This window comes from Cajanus cajan, chromosome 4, assembly GCF_000230855.2.
Source record: "Cajanus cajan strain Asha chromosome 4, NIPB_CcT2T_4, whole genome shotgun sequence".
Lineage (NCBI taxonomy): Eukaryota > Viridiplantae > Streptophyta > Magnoliopsida > Fabales > Fabaceae > Cajanus > Cajanus cajan.
In genome coordinates, this window is record NC_138520.1 from 67,827,604 (window position 1) to 67,844,037 (window position 16,434).

The 16,434-nt window shown below is 29.5% G+C and overlaps 1 protein-coding gene and 1 long non-coding RNA gene across 2 annotated transcripts; one reads left to right on the plus strand and one right to left on the minus strand.

The window, feature by feature from the left end:
• The first annotated feature begins 303 nt into the window (after window positions 1-303).
• LOC114916100 (uncharacterized) lies at window positions 304-4,785 on the plus strand. Its single transcript, XR_003804431.2, has 3 exons — window positions 304-481; window positions 2,504-2,593; window positions 4,550-4,785. It is a non-coding gene; the product is annotated as an uncharacterized LOC114916100 (long non-coding RNA).
• Window positions 4,786-12,756: 7,971 nt separating this feature from the next.
• LOC109801905 (CBL-interacting serine/threonine-protein kinase 14) lies at window positions 12,757-14,544 on the minus strand. The gene has a single exon (XM_020363070.3). The coding sequence runs from the start codon at window positions 14,253-14,255 to the stop codon at window positions 12,927-12,929; it is 1,329 nt and encodes a 442-aa protein (XP_020218659.1). The 5' UTR covers window positions 14,256-14,544; the 3' UTR covers window positions 12,757-12,926.
• Between the last annotated feature and the right edge of the window lie 1,890 nt (window positions 14,545-16,434).

Below are 16,434 nucleotides of genomic sequence, written 5' to 3' on the forward strand. Positions count from 1 at the left end.
TTATAATAACATTTTTTTTATATCTTATTATATATAACATTTATTATGGTGTACTTTTTTAAAAACTACTTTCTAGAAGTAATTTTACTCAAAGTATTTTTCTAGATTTTATTTTTACTATTCTAGAAAGGTAAAATAATACTTCTAAAAAATATATTTTAAAATTAATAAAATTGAAAAGTATTTAAAGAAAAGAAAAGAAAAGATATATTATTAATTGAGAAGATGTATTTAATAAAAGTCTTAATAAAAATTGGTGGATGATTGGTATGTGACCCAAAAGTCTTTATGAGAGTGGATAAGTGGATATAATTATTTGTTGGGCCTTGTCGAATCCTTTCAATGTTCCCAACAACCCAAAATCCATCTATACAAGTCTATCTTGTTTGGAGCAATTTTACAGGTGTTGGCAAGAGAAATCCCTACCTCCATTCCACTCGTGGTTGCAATTTCATTCATGTTGGCCAATCAGGATACAAATGTAAGTTGTGGTCTTCTTCTTTCGTTTCACACCTACAAATTCATTTCATTGTTTAATGCACAGTGACACGTGAATGTCCACATACCCATCATTGTTTCTTAACCAAAGGTTTAGGTCCCTTTGCACACTCTGCAGCAATAGAGAGCAGCACTATTGGAGGACTTAAACAAAGGCTCAGTTATATTAATGTTAACCGAACTTGCATAAGATCGATGCTGAAATAGGAAATTATAAGCTAATATCACCCTAATTAAAGACACTCTGGTTGTATTGCTACTTCCACTCATGATCTTAGGCCACTTCACCTTAACTTAAAACACATTAAAAAAATATATTAATAATTAACTTGTCATCTCAAGGAATTGAGGTTGCGAAAATCGATAAAAAAAATGATGAAAAAATAACGAGCTCAGTTAAAAAGGTTTGAATTGAATTCAATCTTTTAATTTGATGTTCAAACTTGATCTACACAAACTATGGCTTTTTAAGTCGAACCATTTTTTTTTGTCTTTTTAATTGATTTTGTTTTTATTTTTTCCTAAAATTTAAAGTTGAAAACTATTTTGGTAATTATTTTTATTGTGAAAAATAATTATATATATTATAAACCAATTACATAGTTTATAAGCCAATTTATAAACTATGTAACCAACTATGTATGCATAAGAGATTTGGAATTGTTTCATCTCATGAAGAATTTCTATATTTGTTTGAAATTTTAAAGTCAATGCCAAAAGTGAATTACAATATTACGGTGGTGATTAGAATACTTAGTATATCATAAATCATCTTTGCAAGATCAACACATTTATAATGATTTTTTTTCTTTCTAATAAGCTAAGATATTAAAATTACTTGATAAAATTCTCAACTCTCCACATAATAAATATCAAGCTTAAATTTTTCGATATTGATAGTTGATATTCTCTCAATTTCTCTCTTACCAAACAACCTAAATGATTATCTCATTAATTTTCTATCCCTATTCTTTTATTTTACTTTCTTCCATTTCTCTTTTATTTCTTTTGAATTTCCTTCATAAACCAAGCATATCATTAATATTTCTTGATGTTTAATGTAATAGTTTCAACACTAGAATGAGAGAAATTCAGAGATTAATACTACCTATATCAATAAGATGTATATATTTTTTTGTAGCTTATTACTTAATAACATCATAATTAAGCATGTTTGATTATGAGTAATTTAGGGATGAATGACCTTCTGGAAAGTTTTCTAGAAAGAATGTAAATGAAGATAATAAAGCATATTGGAGGTCTTATATTAATTTATGGGGATAGTCATTCATCTTGTAACATCCCAACGTTTTTAGGGGTTATTTTTGATAATGAGAGTTATCGATAAAAAGGATATTTTCAAGATTAATTATTATAGATAATTATTTGAGTTTTAAGAGAGAGATAATTAACGGTGAGATAACATGTTTTTACCAACAGGCACGTGTGGGATATGATTTAGTATTTGTTGTCCATGGATGTTGAATACATGAACTAATTTGAACACTTGAGACGTGTAATACACTATCCTAAATGATTTATCTGCAAACTTTTACGCAAGTATTCTATGATACAATAATATATTTCTAGTACTAAACTAAGGATATAAAACTAGCAAGTTCTTAACTTAGAGAAGAGAGTAGTACTCAGTACAACTAACTCTTACTAACTTTCACTATTTATAGAAAGGGATACTGACCATTATAACTATAATTAATTATGGGAATTAAAAAAATTAATTTTAAAATATTTGATAATTAAAATTAATTAAAATAATAATGATTAGGTTATTATATCTCATTAAAATAAATATTGATTAGGTTTTAAAATTCTTAATTAATAATAATTATTTTAAATTTAAATTTAAATTCTAAATAATTTCATGAATTAATTAACCTTTTGAAATATCTCAGAATATACAACAATATTTCCTTATATGAATATATGAGTAAGGTTAGAATTGTCTCACTTTATACATTAACATGCACTCGTGTAATTTAAAAAGGAAGGAGAATTGTAAGAACACCTCGAGGATACACATGAACTTTGACATTCATCAAGGTAAAAGAGTGAGAACACCGCTCCAAGGTGTGAGGTAATGAAATTAGCTCCCAATTACATGTGTTTCTGTATGATGCATGAGGGGGTAAACCCAATTTTGATTGTGACCATAAATTTATGGTATCTTTGAATTTCCTCATATTCTGATTGTGATATTATATTATAATTGCATTTTTTATCTATGAGATTTTCTATAATTGGGAATCTATGACTACCTGTGGGTTTCCAAGAAAATTCCAAGGATTAATACAAAGCAAATTATTAGAGAGACTGATGTGAATAGGAAACCTATGAAGAAGAATGAAATAACTATGTTGTAAACCCCCTAATATCACATAATTTCATACAACCACATTTGTAGGTTGTATTATTCATAATTTGTACATTATGAGAGAAAAAAAACCCTTACTGATGTTATGCTAGGAGCCATGTGGGGGTCATTAAGGGCGAAGCGAGAAAGGGCTCTCTATGACAATAACGTCGAGTGAGAGATGGATCACGTTGGACGTGAGAGCCATAGAGTGCTTGTAGTGGTGTTGACACTGGAAGTGAGCATAGTTATGTCGGGTGTAGAAGCTCTAGGAATACTTTTGTTGTGAAATTCGTCAGGCACAAGGAGGGTTGCACCAAGTGTGATTCTCCTAAAGAGCACAAAGTGCCCTCAACCTTAATTGCGCCTAGTGTAGGGCACCCCACGTCAAGCCCTATCTTATGCCTACAATAAATTGCATGTAATTGATTCAGGTATGTGAATAGCCTTTAGATAAGTGAACTATTTGATTATGATAAGTATGTGTGCTTAAGATTGTAATGTAAAAAATTGATAATATGAGGATGTGTATTGCCTATCTGAATCCTTGAAATTATGAGATATGTGCTATGTAACAAACGTGTAGATAATCATGTGACTAAGTCTAAGTCTAACTTAGTAATGTGAAAGTCAGAGCGAATTGCCTAGCAAGGATATGATCATTGTGAATTGAGAATTGTGAACATGGTTGATATAAACATGCATTGAGTCTTCTATTAACGTGCATCATGTGCATAATGTGTTTTGTGATGGATACGATGTAGAATACGCTGTTAGGGAAGGTCTCCTTATATAAAAGCTTAAGGATTCATGACCTTGAGAACAATTCAATTTGGGAGCTCTAATTTAGCTCGCTTGGTTGCATATGGTGAAACTAGCGTGACATAGATGTTCTAACACGTCATTGGTGTATCTCCTCCTAGTGTAGAGTGTCACGAGAGTTGTGACCCGACATGATATCCTAGGCTACTCATGCCTTCAGGTCGAGATATGTGATTTGACTAGTGTCACATGCATATGGATGAAGGAGTCTTATCCATTGCATGATCATAACATCTTAATTACTTGTGAATTATGAATGTGATGAATATTAATATATATTGTATGAACATTGTTGTGTCTTGAGATTTATGCATATCATTGGTGTTACCTTGATTGATTGTGAATTATGAATGTATCAAATTTTGAGATAAATTATTGTTGTTATATATGTATAATTATTGTTGTATGTGTATAACTATCCGATTACATCAATATATAGCTAGAGTAAGATGTTTCTCACTTTCCTTTTGTAATTGATTTTAGTGTATAAATGTATAGTTGATTATGATAATGTTGGAGGGGAGATTTAAACTTTTACTAGAAATTTTTTTATAGAATGTGACATTGGAACATAATTAGGAAATTATTTTATGTTAGTATTTGAACTATGAATCTTTATTTAGTTGAAATTGTTTTAGTATGAAGTTTGAATTCCTTGTAATCACTTTCAGTCACTTCTAACATTTTCTAAAGACTAAATTAGATGTTTATAGTAAAAATAATATTTATCTTTTATTTTTAATTATCGTTATTCTTTTAATTTTTTTTAATTCTATGGCGTTTTTAGTTTTGTGTTTTTTTATATAATTTTATTATAGATGTGTGTATATTATTTCTTTATGCATCCTTTCCTGCCAGTGTGGTGACTGCCTGAGGGAGTGGAGAAGAAAAAGATGGTGGAAGAAGTGGAAAGTGAAAGTTTGGTGTGAGCGAGCTTGAAACATATAAGTAAAAATATAATGTAAAAGAAAATTTATCAATTAATTATATGTGTTAATTAACAATTAAAATTTTCAGGTAAAATTCAGTGTATCTTTCTTTATATGTATTATGTATATATTATAATTAAACACATTTCGTAGTTAAACAATTCAAACTTTGAAAAATCAATCACTGACATTTGTGTTTAGGCAATGTAAAAATTGATATTTTATTTTAATTTTTTCTATCGTTGATAATTATAGGACTCGGTAATGTGAAAATTCACAGAGTATTAAATTTAATATGATAAAAGTAATAAATGATTTAATTATGTATTGAATTTATGCTACATTTAAAACATAATAATGACATTAATTAACATTTGAAATTCGAAAGGATAAATTAAATGATACTTTAATTTGTAAAATACTAATTTGACACGCGAAAATGACTGGAAATTTTTTGGATGATTTTATAATAAAAAAAATTTCGATAATTCAAGGTATAAACCTATTGAATATGTTGGTAAAAAAAATAAAATAAATCTGTTAAATATTATATGCATTAAAATACTTATCCAAAATGATATTACAACCCGTCATATAAAAAGAATCTAATAATATGTTTTTAATACTTCAAATGATCAAATTTTATATTATTAAAATAATTACAAATTTATTAAGATCAATCAATCAATTATAAATTATTTTAATTTAGAGACCTAATTAAAAAATTATTAAAGTGTTAAAATCTTACTAATTAATTTAACCATTAATTTATATACATTATAAGTATAATTTTTTTCCACACACGTACGTTTAATAAGAATTTACTTTACTGTGACATTATATTACTGAATATATGATAATGTTGTTATAAAATAAATTTATATAGGATATTTTTATATAAAAAATATATATTGAGAATGCATATAAATTAAATTTATAAATTTACCCAAAGTTTTTAATTTTTAATTTTAAATAGTTCCTTTTATAATTTTAAAAAATTATTAAAATTGAATTGAATTAACTTTTCTAGTAATTGGTATATATTTTTATTCATCATTATCAAATTTCTTATATTACATATATAACTGTGTTTTGTCTAATTTCTTCTTTAAAGAAAAATAAGAAAAAAAAGTCGGACAAAAAATTGAGTAAATAATTTTAAATAAAATAAGATCCCTGAAAATAAAAAATTAAAAAATTATAAGTTAATAATTTGAAACAATCACAAAAATAATGATTTGCAGCAATTTTACTAACTCTAAGTTTTCAGTTATAAAATTGTAGAAAATCATTGATTTAATCAATTTTAAAATTTAATTAAAAATTCACAAATTCAGGAACCTATTAATGTTAAGCTAATTCTAATTGTCAACTATTTAAAAAATAGAAAAATTACACTCACTTTCTCTTAGATTTACTTAAATGACATACACATTTCTTCTAATTTTTAAAAATTACTCACCTCTCCTAAGGTCTGTACACACACATTATTAGTTAAAATTTTGATACCTCTACTGCATGCGTACTTAAATAAATATAATGATTATAAAAAGAAAATATTTTACTTAAATAATTTCAAACAAAGATAAAGAATATTACAGTCGAAATTCAAATAAAACTAAAACCAAATGTCTAGCCATTACAAATCTAAAGAAGATATGTTTTAAGAAAAGTAAACTATAATTCTTAAAACATAAAGCATGAATATAATCCAAGATCTCCAGTATCACAAATATAAAGTTATCCCTCTAATTAACTAGACTCCTCCAAAACTGAAGTCTCCTACAATTACATATAAATCATCTAGAAAGGAAGATACGAGAGTGAGAACATATCTCACTTTGACTATCGATGTAGAATAACGTCAGGTAACCTCACATAAACAATTTATAAAACAAATCATCATATTTCTCATAAACCCATATGTAGATATTAAGACAATAATTTCAACCACACAACTCAATTTATATCTCATCCCATCATGATATAAATCAAATACGACTTAAACATAAGCAAAATGTTATGATCATACATAGACTAAATTATCCTAAACTATATGCATGTGGCACCAGTAGAAACACTTTTTCCTGCCTGAAGGTTGAGTAGTCTAGGAGTGTATGTTGGATTAAGACATCACAACACTTTCACTAGAAGGATATATTATTAGAGTCTCATTGGGATAACTGAGTCGCATAAGATATGCTCTATGCACACAATAGACGAGACTACAACTTCTCAAACCAGACTATTCCTAAGGACTAATTCCCAAACTTTTACACAAGGGAGCCTTCTCTAATAGTGTATTCCGCATCGTACCCATCACAAAACAAATGCACACGATGCATGGCATTCAAGACTCAATGCATTCACTACACTAACTCATTTATCACTTATAATTTATAACACATCATGCATTATCACTTATCATTTTATCACCTTATTATTCATCACTTATTACTTTCACTTATAACAATCACATATATATACAAACCACTCGCACATACATACATACATACATACATAAAGATTAAGTTCAGCACAAGGCCATGCCTGACGAGGCACCCTTATGCCCGACACATGCGAGGTTGTGAGCCTCTAAAAGGAAGCATGCTCAACGTGATCTTTATCGCGTATGGTGGGGTACATTTAGAGGACCACTAGAGCTCTTATGCCCGACATGACTACATTCATGCCTAACGTCAATAATGTTGTAGGTATTTTGATCTTCTACGCCCAACGAAGCCAAGCCCACGCCTAATGTGGTCGAGATTGCAAACAATTCATGGTTCCTATGCTCAACAAGCTCAAGTTATCGCTCGACGTAGTATCAGTAACAATGTTTTTCGCATAAATTGTGAACTAACATAAAGATGGGTTCTAGGATTTCTACAGTTTTAATCTATCAAACGGGTGTCTATAATCTAATTAATCCACGTTTTAGTCATATAACTTACAATTATTTTGAATTAGTTCCTATTTAAGGATTTAGATACATCCTTAGGGTTCTCTCAGGAAATCACAAGCACTTGTAGATTCATAGTTACATCATTATCACAATGCAAATAGATATCTCATACACATATACTTTGAATGACTGCATTCATATAAGATACATTCATACAAGGATCGAGTTTAATCCCTCTCCAATATACATACAGATATCTTAGGGACTGGGGTTCAATTCCGTTACCCAACAATTACCCTACACTCCATTCTTCAATTATGTACAATGTTTTATCTTCTTTATGAAAATTTCATTGTTCTTCAATTTTAAGAACATTAATTCCTTAATCCGTTCCTTAAAATTAATATATTTGTTAAATCACAACACGCATGACATTTAAGATATAATTTAAAAAATCAAGTCTTGTTCAATTATTAACATTTGTATTAATAATTTATTCTCTTAATAATGCACAATAATGTTATCTTATATAAGAAATGGTTTGTGGCACATACATAAACAAATAAAAAATAAAAGATGTTAATATTCATTTAAAAAATAAAAGTGAAATGTATCATTTAAAAAGAATTCTAGAGACATAAATACAATTTTTAAAAAAATAAAAAAAAATTTATCATAATTTATTTTGAAAAAAAATAAAATAAAGTTAAATTTAAAGCAAAGGCGTGCTAATATGGCTGCTGATAATTATTATGGTTGAAATTGGCCAATCTTAATGTTTCCTTTGTCGTCACATCTTTGGATTCACGCTTAAACAAGAAGTGGCGTCTACATCATTGTTTCCCTTTGGGATTGCATGTGGAGAATCCTTACGTCTAATCTAAATCTAATCATTGTTTCGTACAAGATTTGTTTTCAACCATGAAGAGATTGCCATCCTTTTATGTTTAAATTAGCAATTACATATTATTTTTAATCATTTTATAAAAGTTAAAATACTTTTTTAATTTTTATAATTTCACTTTGTTTATTTTTAATATCTTATGGTTTAAAATAGTCATTTTTATTTTTTATGTTTATATTTATTTCCAATCTTATAATTTAAGATATATATATATTTTTTATACTTTTTTTATTTTTATTTTTTTGTTAATTTTTATAATGTTATCTAAGTTTTGTTTATGTGATAAATGTATTACTTTAATTTTATATTTAATATCAAATTTATTTTATTAGAGTTACTTTAAATTAGGTTTTACGATATTTTGTATCTCGTTTATATTCTTATTAAATACCCATTGTTGAGATATCATTTTCTTTAACCAAATAAAATTAAAAATTTTCTATCAAGTTAATATGAAATAGATAACATTACAAAGAAAATTAATGATAGAGACTAAGAGATTTAAAATATTGTTGATATAGAAATTAAAAAGTTTCACCTTAAATTATAAAAACTAAAAAAGATTGAAAAAAATAAATGTAGAGGCTAAAAAGTAAAGTGAAACAATAATGATAAAAAAAATATATTTTAACTTGTATAAAATTATAATTAAAGAACATTAATATATTATACATTTTAAAATTAATGAGTTTTTTAAGATATTTTTGTGACTGTTTAAATTTAATATATCGATTTTACAAATTCAGAATATGAAGTAAAATTTTATAAGTAACCAAAAAAATATGCTAATAAATTTGAATAAGTTGTCTGATAAATAAAAAAATTGTTCTTAAGAATGTAAACATGAAAATAATATATTTAAAATATGATAAATGTCCACCTCATTTTTTAGTGGAAGAAAAAGAGAAATAAAGGATGAAAAAATTAGAGAGAGAAAAGGATAAATATAATATTTTATATGAAAAAAATAGTTTAAAATAAAAATGTGATAAAAGTAAGTTGTTATTATTATTATTATTATTATTATTATTATTATTATTATTATTATTTATCCAAAATAAAAGTAAGTTATAATAAAGTGAGTACATGTGTAAGTAGGTTGAGTTGGATTAAGTTTAGACGAATTTATTATCTAATTTAATTAAAATTTAACATGATATGATTTGATATGAATGAGTTAGATTGAGTCAATCGAGTCAAAATTAATTAATTATTTTTATTTCTTGTAAAAATTAGATATTTCATAATAAATATAAATTATTTGATATTTTGTTAAAAACGCAATGTTATCAACACATAAACAAATGATAATACAAACTAAATTTAAGATAAATTTATTGATTTGTTATATTGTTATATATCAACTCAAACAATTAACGTTAATACAAAATAAATATGTATTATTACAATATTATCAACCAAAAAATATAAAGTCTATTACAAAGAAAAAGTAATAAAGAATATTGTCATGAACAAATAATTATCTACACACCTAAACTCATTAGATCAATTGAGATTTCTGACTTATCCATATCGACTTACGCTCCTAAGAATGAGATGTGTATGTTTAAAGGTACACATTATATTTTCATATTTGTTATGAATTTAAAAAAAAATATTATTGACTATTGTTTATACCCATTTATAGAGCTTATATTTATGAACGAGTATTCTTAATATAACGTATGACTATATTTTCTTGTATAAATCACATGTATCTATGTATCTTTAAATGTTGTTATTATTATTGTTATTATTATTATTTTGATTAAATATTTTAATAATTTTTTATATTTAAAAAAGTTATAATTAAATAATACAAAACTTTTATACGATGACGTAATTTTTTAAATTATTAATTTAATATATACACTCCTTTGATCGGCTAATTTCTTGAATCATTAGATTTAGAGTTGAGATATTAATTAGAGTTAAAATCGAAACCATAGATTCCAACATTAGTGTAACTATTGTTAATAATCGAGATTGGTATAGTCCTGGTAATTAAAAAAATCTGTTAACTTGTTGCTATGAATTTACTTTTCCAATTCATAAAATAGAAGTTATGAGGTCCACTGAAGTACAAATATTTAATTTGAATCCCATGATGTTTGATGAAAGGTGATTAAGGCCATAGATATGGTGATAGTGCGAGGGGTCCCTTTGCTTTAGCCAAAGCAGGCAACCATTGTTGTCAATAAGAATAAGAATGATTGATGTCTGAAGATAGAAAGAATGCATCAATGTTTGTTTGTCTTAAATGTGAATGCAAAGCCTCCCTCATTCAATCTCTAATCTTCGTTTTACATTTCCCTGTTTAGCGTGCACCACTCACCAGTGCCTAACCTAATCTAATTAACCTTTATTTCACTCCATTCTTTTTCCCACCTTACAAAACAACAAGGGTCGTTTTCAATTTATCTTTAAATATTTATTCCTTTAAAAGTTATTTTTTTTTTTTTATAGAAGTATAATTTTAATTCAATATTTAGTTGTTATAATTCTTTTGCTCTTCAATCAAGTTTATTTTTCATTATAATAAATTGTTCTTTTATATGTACTCGTAGTGTCCTTATTATTATTTGGTTTAAATATAATTTTTCTCATGTAGTTTATCAATATATTTTTTATTTTTGGTATCTTTAAATTTATTTTTTCTATTTCATCATTAACCTTTTATAATGTTTAAAAAATAATCTTTATCGTTAAGTACGATTAAAAAAAATTATGTGATAAACATAATGCATTATATTTGTTATATTTCACTTCACCATTATCACCTATGTAAATTGATTTTAATTTACTTTTAAACAAAATTTCAAAATGTCTTTCACTACACCCAAACCCTCATCTTGATTATACTTCCTCTCTTCGATCCAAATCCAACACTACAAACCTTAAACCTCTCAAATCAAACACAATCTCCCGATGAGAAACAGTTTCTCACAATCTATGATTTCAACAACAACGCTGAATTGATCACTACTCCTCTACGAGGTTGCCACTGACCACTGCCTTATCATGGAGAAGTTCGACCTCACACTCAGCTACTCCTTCATTGTATAGGAGCTCATGCGTCATAATAGTGTCCACCACCCTACTAACACCACCACCAATATTACTTCCTTCAAAGTCAAGAAGAACTATGCTAATTGAATCAAGATTGTCACCACCTACCGCAATTGCCACAACAGTGACGAGAGGGACACCTCATCAGAGAAAGGGGGTCAGTGGTCTAACTCCAACACTAACAACAACTAGGATACAATGTGCATGTGAAATGTATGATGAAGTGAAAATAGTGAAGTACATTTTGAAATTTTATCTAAAAATTTTTTAAAATCAATATACCCATACATGACAATGATGAAATAAAATATAAAAATATAATATTTATTTCATTTTTCAAATATGATTTTGTTTTAACGGAAGTTGATGACATGAACTATTTTTTAAAATAAAAAAAGTATAAATCAAATTACTGAAACAAAAATTATATTTAAAACTTATTTTTTTTTATAACTTTTTTGTTGTTGTTTTGGGTCAAAGCCAATGAAGCTTAAACTAACAAAGTTTAACTTAGTATGATTTTGCATGCACGTCCAATTTTCTAATAGGTCAAGGAACCATTTGAGAGACATGACATTCATGCTCATAAGTTAGATACATATATAGATTATTTTTCATATATAGTTGCTTGCTCTTGATTCACATATAAACTTACGTGTTAGAGTATTTTGGTAGACATTTTTAATCTCCATTAGACCAAAATCTTCACCTTCTTTACTACGAGAAGCATTTTGATCAAGCAGGTCTTTTGATGCATAAAGGTTCAGAAATTTAGTTGACGTGAATCAATTGTTCATACAAGTTAATTCCAACTAATTATGTGCAAGTACTAAGTGCTCTAACTGTAAAAGCATTTAATAAGAAGTTTAATATAACTTTAAACAAATTCATTTAAGGTAGTTGGACCAAAAATAGTTCTCCTTGATCTAAAATTGAGTTTAACCACTTTCGTTATTTAATTTTCACTGAAAAGAAAATTATTAAAATTGAGTAGACCGAGTCATCAACACACTTTAGATTCTTGTTTTCGTAATCAAGAATTTAAGTGGATTACCAAACTTAATTCTTAACTTTCTTGAGATGAATAATATTTGTTCAAGTAATTGTCTGTTCATAGGTTTTAAATCTTCATTCATTCTTATATCATTTGTTGTATTTGATTGAGTTAAAAAAACACACAAACATGTATACATGTGTGTTTTTCCCTTATAATTTATGATGTTTAAGTCATTGCAATAGTGTAAAAAACTCGTAGAAGTGTCCTAAAGTATTTGTAAGTGTTTTATTTAACATCTTTAATTTCTTAATTATGTACAAATATTTAAGTTCCGTAAAACATGTTCGAAACCCTTGAGTAATAATAAACAATGGATTACCATTGGTACCCAAAACAAAAAAACATAGATACCAAAAAATACTCTCAATAAGTCACCGGGACACCGGCGCTTCCCGTTCAGCCGCGAATTCAACAAGCAGAGGCCGCAATTTTTCTTTCCAAAACTGCGCACCACATTCCCCTCCCTTCTCACTCCTCTTCATTTCAACCACCACCAGGTCATCCGTTAACCGGTAAACCGCGACAGCGCCAATCAAATTACCATCCTGCCCTTCCAACTTGGCTCCGCCACCCTTCCCTTCCCTCCTCACCACCACCCTCCCCTCCGCCGCCACCGCCTCCACCCTCTCCATGACGCGCTCCGGCGCCGCCGCAGACACAACCCGCTCCACCGAGTCCGATCGGATCGGATCCTCAAACAAACCCGACATGTCCAACCCGGTGGAAAACGAAATCAAGTCAAACGCGTTCAGCGACTCCAACCCGGTTCGACCGTCTTCGCATCCAAATTTATTATTATTGTTATTATTACACTCCTTGAGCAAAACCCGGTCGGGCCGGAACTCACCCGCGTTGAACCACGTGTCATTATAGATCTCATCAACGGTGATCCGCGTCTCGGGATTCGTGTCGAGAAGGCGTGATAAGAGGAATCTCAGATCAAGGGACATCCACTTGGGGAAACGGAATTGACCGCGGTAAATCTTTCTATACAATACGGTAATATTGTAATCATTGAAGGGTAAATAACCAGCGGTGAGAGTGAACAAAACGACGCCGCATGACCACAGATCCACCTTGGCGCCATCGTAGCCTCGCTTCGCCAGAATCTCGGGTGCCACGTGGGTAGGGGTCCCGCAAACGGTGTGCAATAAACCGTCGGGTCGGATCTGACCCGAAACCGCGCTTAACCCGAAATCCGAGACTTTTAAGTTTCCGTTTTCGTCGACTAGGAGGTTATCGAGCTTCAGGTCGCGGTGGAAGACGCCGCGGGCGTGGCAGTGTTTCACGGCGGAGATGAGTTGCCGGAAGTAGAACCTGGCGCCTTCCTCCGTGAATCGTCCTTTTCCGGCGACCTCGTGGAAGAGTTCGCCGCCGGCGGCGAACTCCATTATGAAGTAGATTTTGGTCTTGGTGGCGAGGACTTCGAAGAGGTTGATGATGTTGCGGTGGTGGAGGCGGCGCATGATGGAGATCTCGCGCTCCACGTTGGCGGCGAAGCCGCCGTTGAGGACCTTTGTTTTTTTCACGGCCTTCACCGCCACGCTCTCGCGCGTGTCCACGCGCGTGGCGTGGTAAACCTTGGCGAACGCGCCTACACCGAGTAAACTCCGCAGCTCGTATTTCCCGAACAAAACGACGCCGGATGGGACGTCGTCGTTTGTGGCTGCTAAAACGGTGTCGTTCTGCTCCTCTCTCATGGTTGAACTAAAACAAGTAACTAACTCAAACAACGTTGTTTTGGTTTGGTTTTTTTTGAGAATGAGAATTTAAAATGAAATGGAATTGAGCTGGGGTTGGGTTGGCACGGTGATTTGATAAATGATGTTGTAGATTTTGTGAAGGGATTTGTATAAATCTTATCTAACAAGGAACTTGAAGAGCCACAAATTAAAGGGAATGAGTGGAAGTGAAGTGTGTTTGGGACAAAGGAAAGGAGGAGCGAATGATTTTTTGTAGAGGGTGTTAAAGAGTGGGGGTATTTAAAGAGGATCACCCTTTCGTGAAGGAGACAATTTAGTTGTTTTTTTTCTTCTTTTCAATAGAAACCGAATTAGTAGTGATGTTGGTTATTGGGTATATAAAACGAAAATATAATAATAATCGCTATCATATGACACGTATAGTAACTGTGGTATGGTTAAGGAACTACGTTATATATGATAGTGGGGGTTGAAACTAAATTTGGTGCTTATGGTGGCAAAACAAACTTTAATGATGTGAAGGGAGTGCGAGACAGGGCGTGGTGAGTAGAGAAAAACGAATGGTGAATGTGGCTGTGTATGGTATGGTATGGTATGGTACGGTGGTACCACGTTATCCGTTGTCTGTCTGTACATGAACCTGTACTGTAAGCATATCAGTATTCTACGTCCCCATTATTACTGCTAATTACTAGATATTATTTTCTTTAAAATATAGCCAATTTTTTATATAGAGGGGGGAGTGGTAACTATAAATAGAAAAAGCATAGTTCATCAGATGTTGCAGGTTTGTGTCTATCGTAACATTTGTCTGATTTTATGAATCGCTGATGTGCGATTTCATATCTCATTAATATATTAGGGAAGCAAAATTTTAATTTTATTAGAGAACAGTATCGATTATATTTAAGAAATTGTGTTTAATTTTTTTATAATTGTTATTAGACTTTTAGAATCAATGCAGATACTGCTGTTCATCTCTGGTAAAATTCTGAAACGAGTAACTTTCACGAGTTTTTTTTACCTGAGCTTCTTAAAATAAGTATGAGCCGAGTTATGAAAAAATAGTGTCAGTCACGTGTAGATACGGTTCCAATTAGATAAGTGGAATGAGAATGAATTGTTGCATGGTTAAAATTGCTCCAAGAGGGTTTCCATCTCGTGACAGAAATTAATAAATCTATATCTTCCCCCTCCCTCTCTCTATATCTTCTTCTATTTAGAACAAAAACCTCATAGAGAAAACAACTAGTTATTCTGCATAGTTTGGACTCGCATACCTAGTTATTTAGGTCCACAACTACATCTCATACGATATTTCTCTATCATTAGGGTGATGAAACCCTTCCACATGTTGGATGATATGATTTTTTTTTTTAATTTCAGTAATCTTTATTTATTAATTACTCCTTCTGTTTTTTTATTATAAAAAAATACATTTTTTAAATCTTAAATATAAATATATTTAACTAATTTTGTTTCATTTAGTAATATTCTCTATAAAGTACTTACATGATCTTTTAGTTGTACTATTTTTATTAATATTTATAATAAGAATAATTTTAAAAAATATTATAGAATTAATAAATTTAATAAAGATAATTAATTTTTTAATATACTTAAAGTCAAACTTTTTTATAATAAAAAATAGAGGAAGTATATAGTTGGAATTTTTTTTTAGTATATACATCATTAAATACTTGGACGTAGAATCTTGTCCCTTCATACTGATTCTACTTGAGTACTCAACTCAAGCAAGTCACTCTTTTGTGAAATAATACCTATGATTTATATCAAAACTCTAGCGAGTCACTTTTTTATTTTTATTTTTAATTTAGTCTACCTTTTATGGTTATCTTGTGAAAACTGTTGATGGCGTGGCAAGATTTTTTATGGGACGAGATTTGTAGCACGATTATCTTATGGGCACCAATATGAATTTGATTGAGTACATTGTCATTGTGGGAGATTTATGTAATATGGTGTAGGGTTTAACGATTAACGATTTAAACAAAATTCTAGGTTTTACAAACAAGTTAACGATTTGAACAAAATTCTAGGTTTTACAAACAAGTTAACGATTAACGATTTGAAAAAAAATCTAGGTTTTACAAAATTAATGCACTAAAATTGTAAAATTAAATTGAGAAGCAAAATCATAAAATAAATATTATAC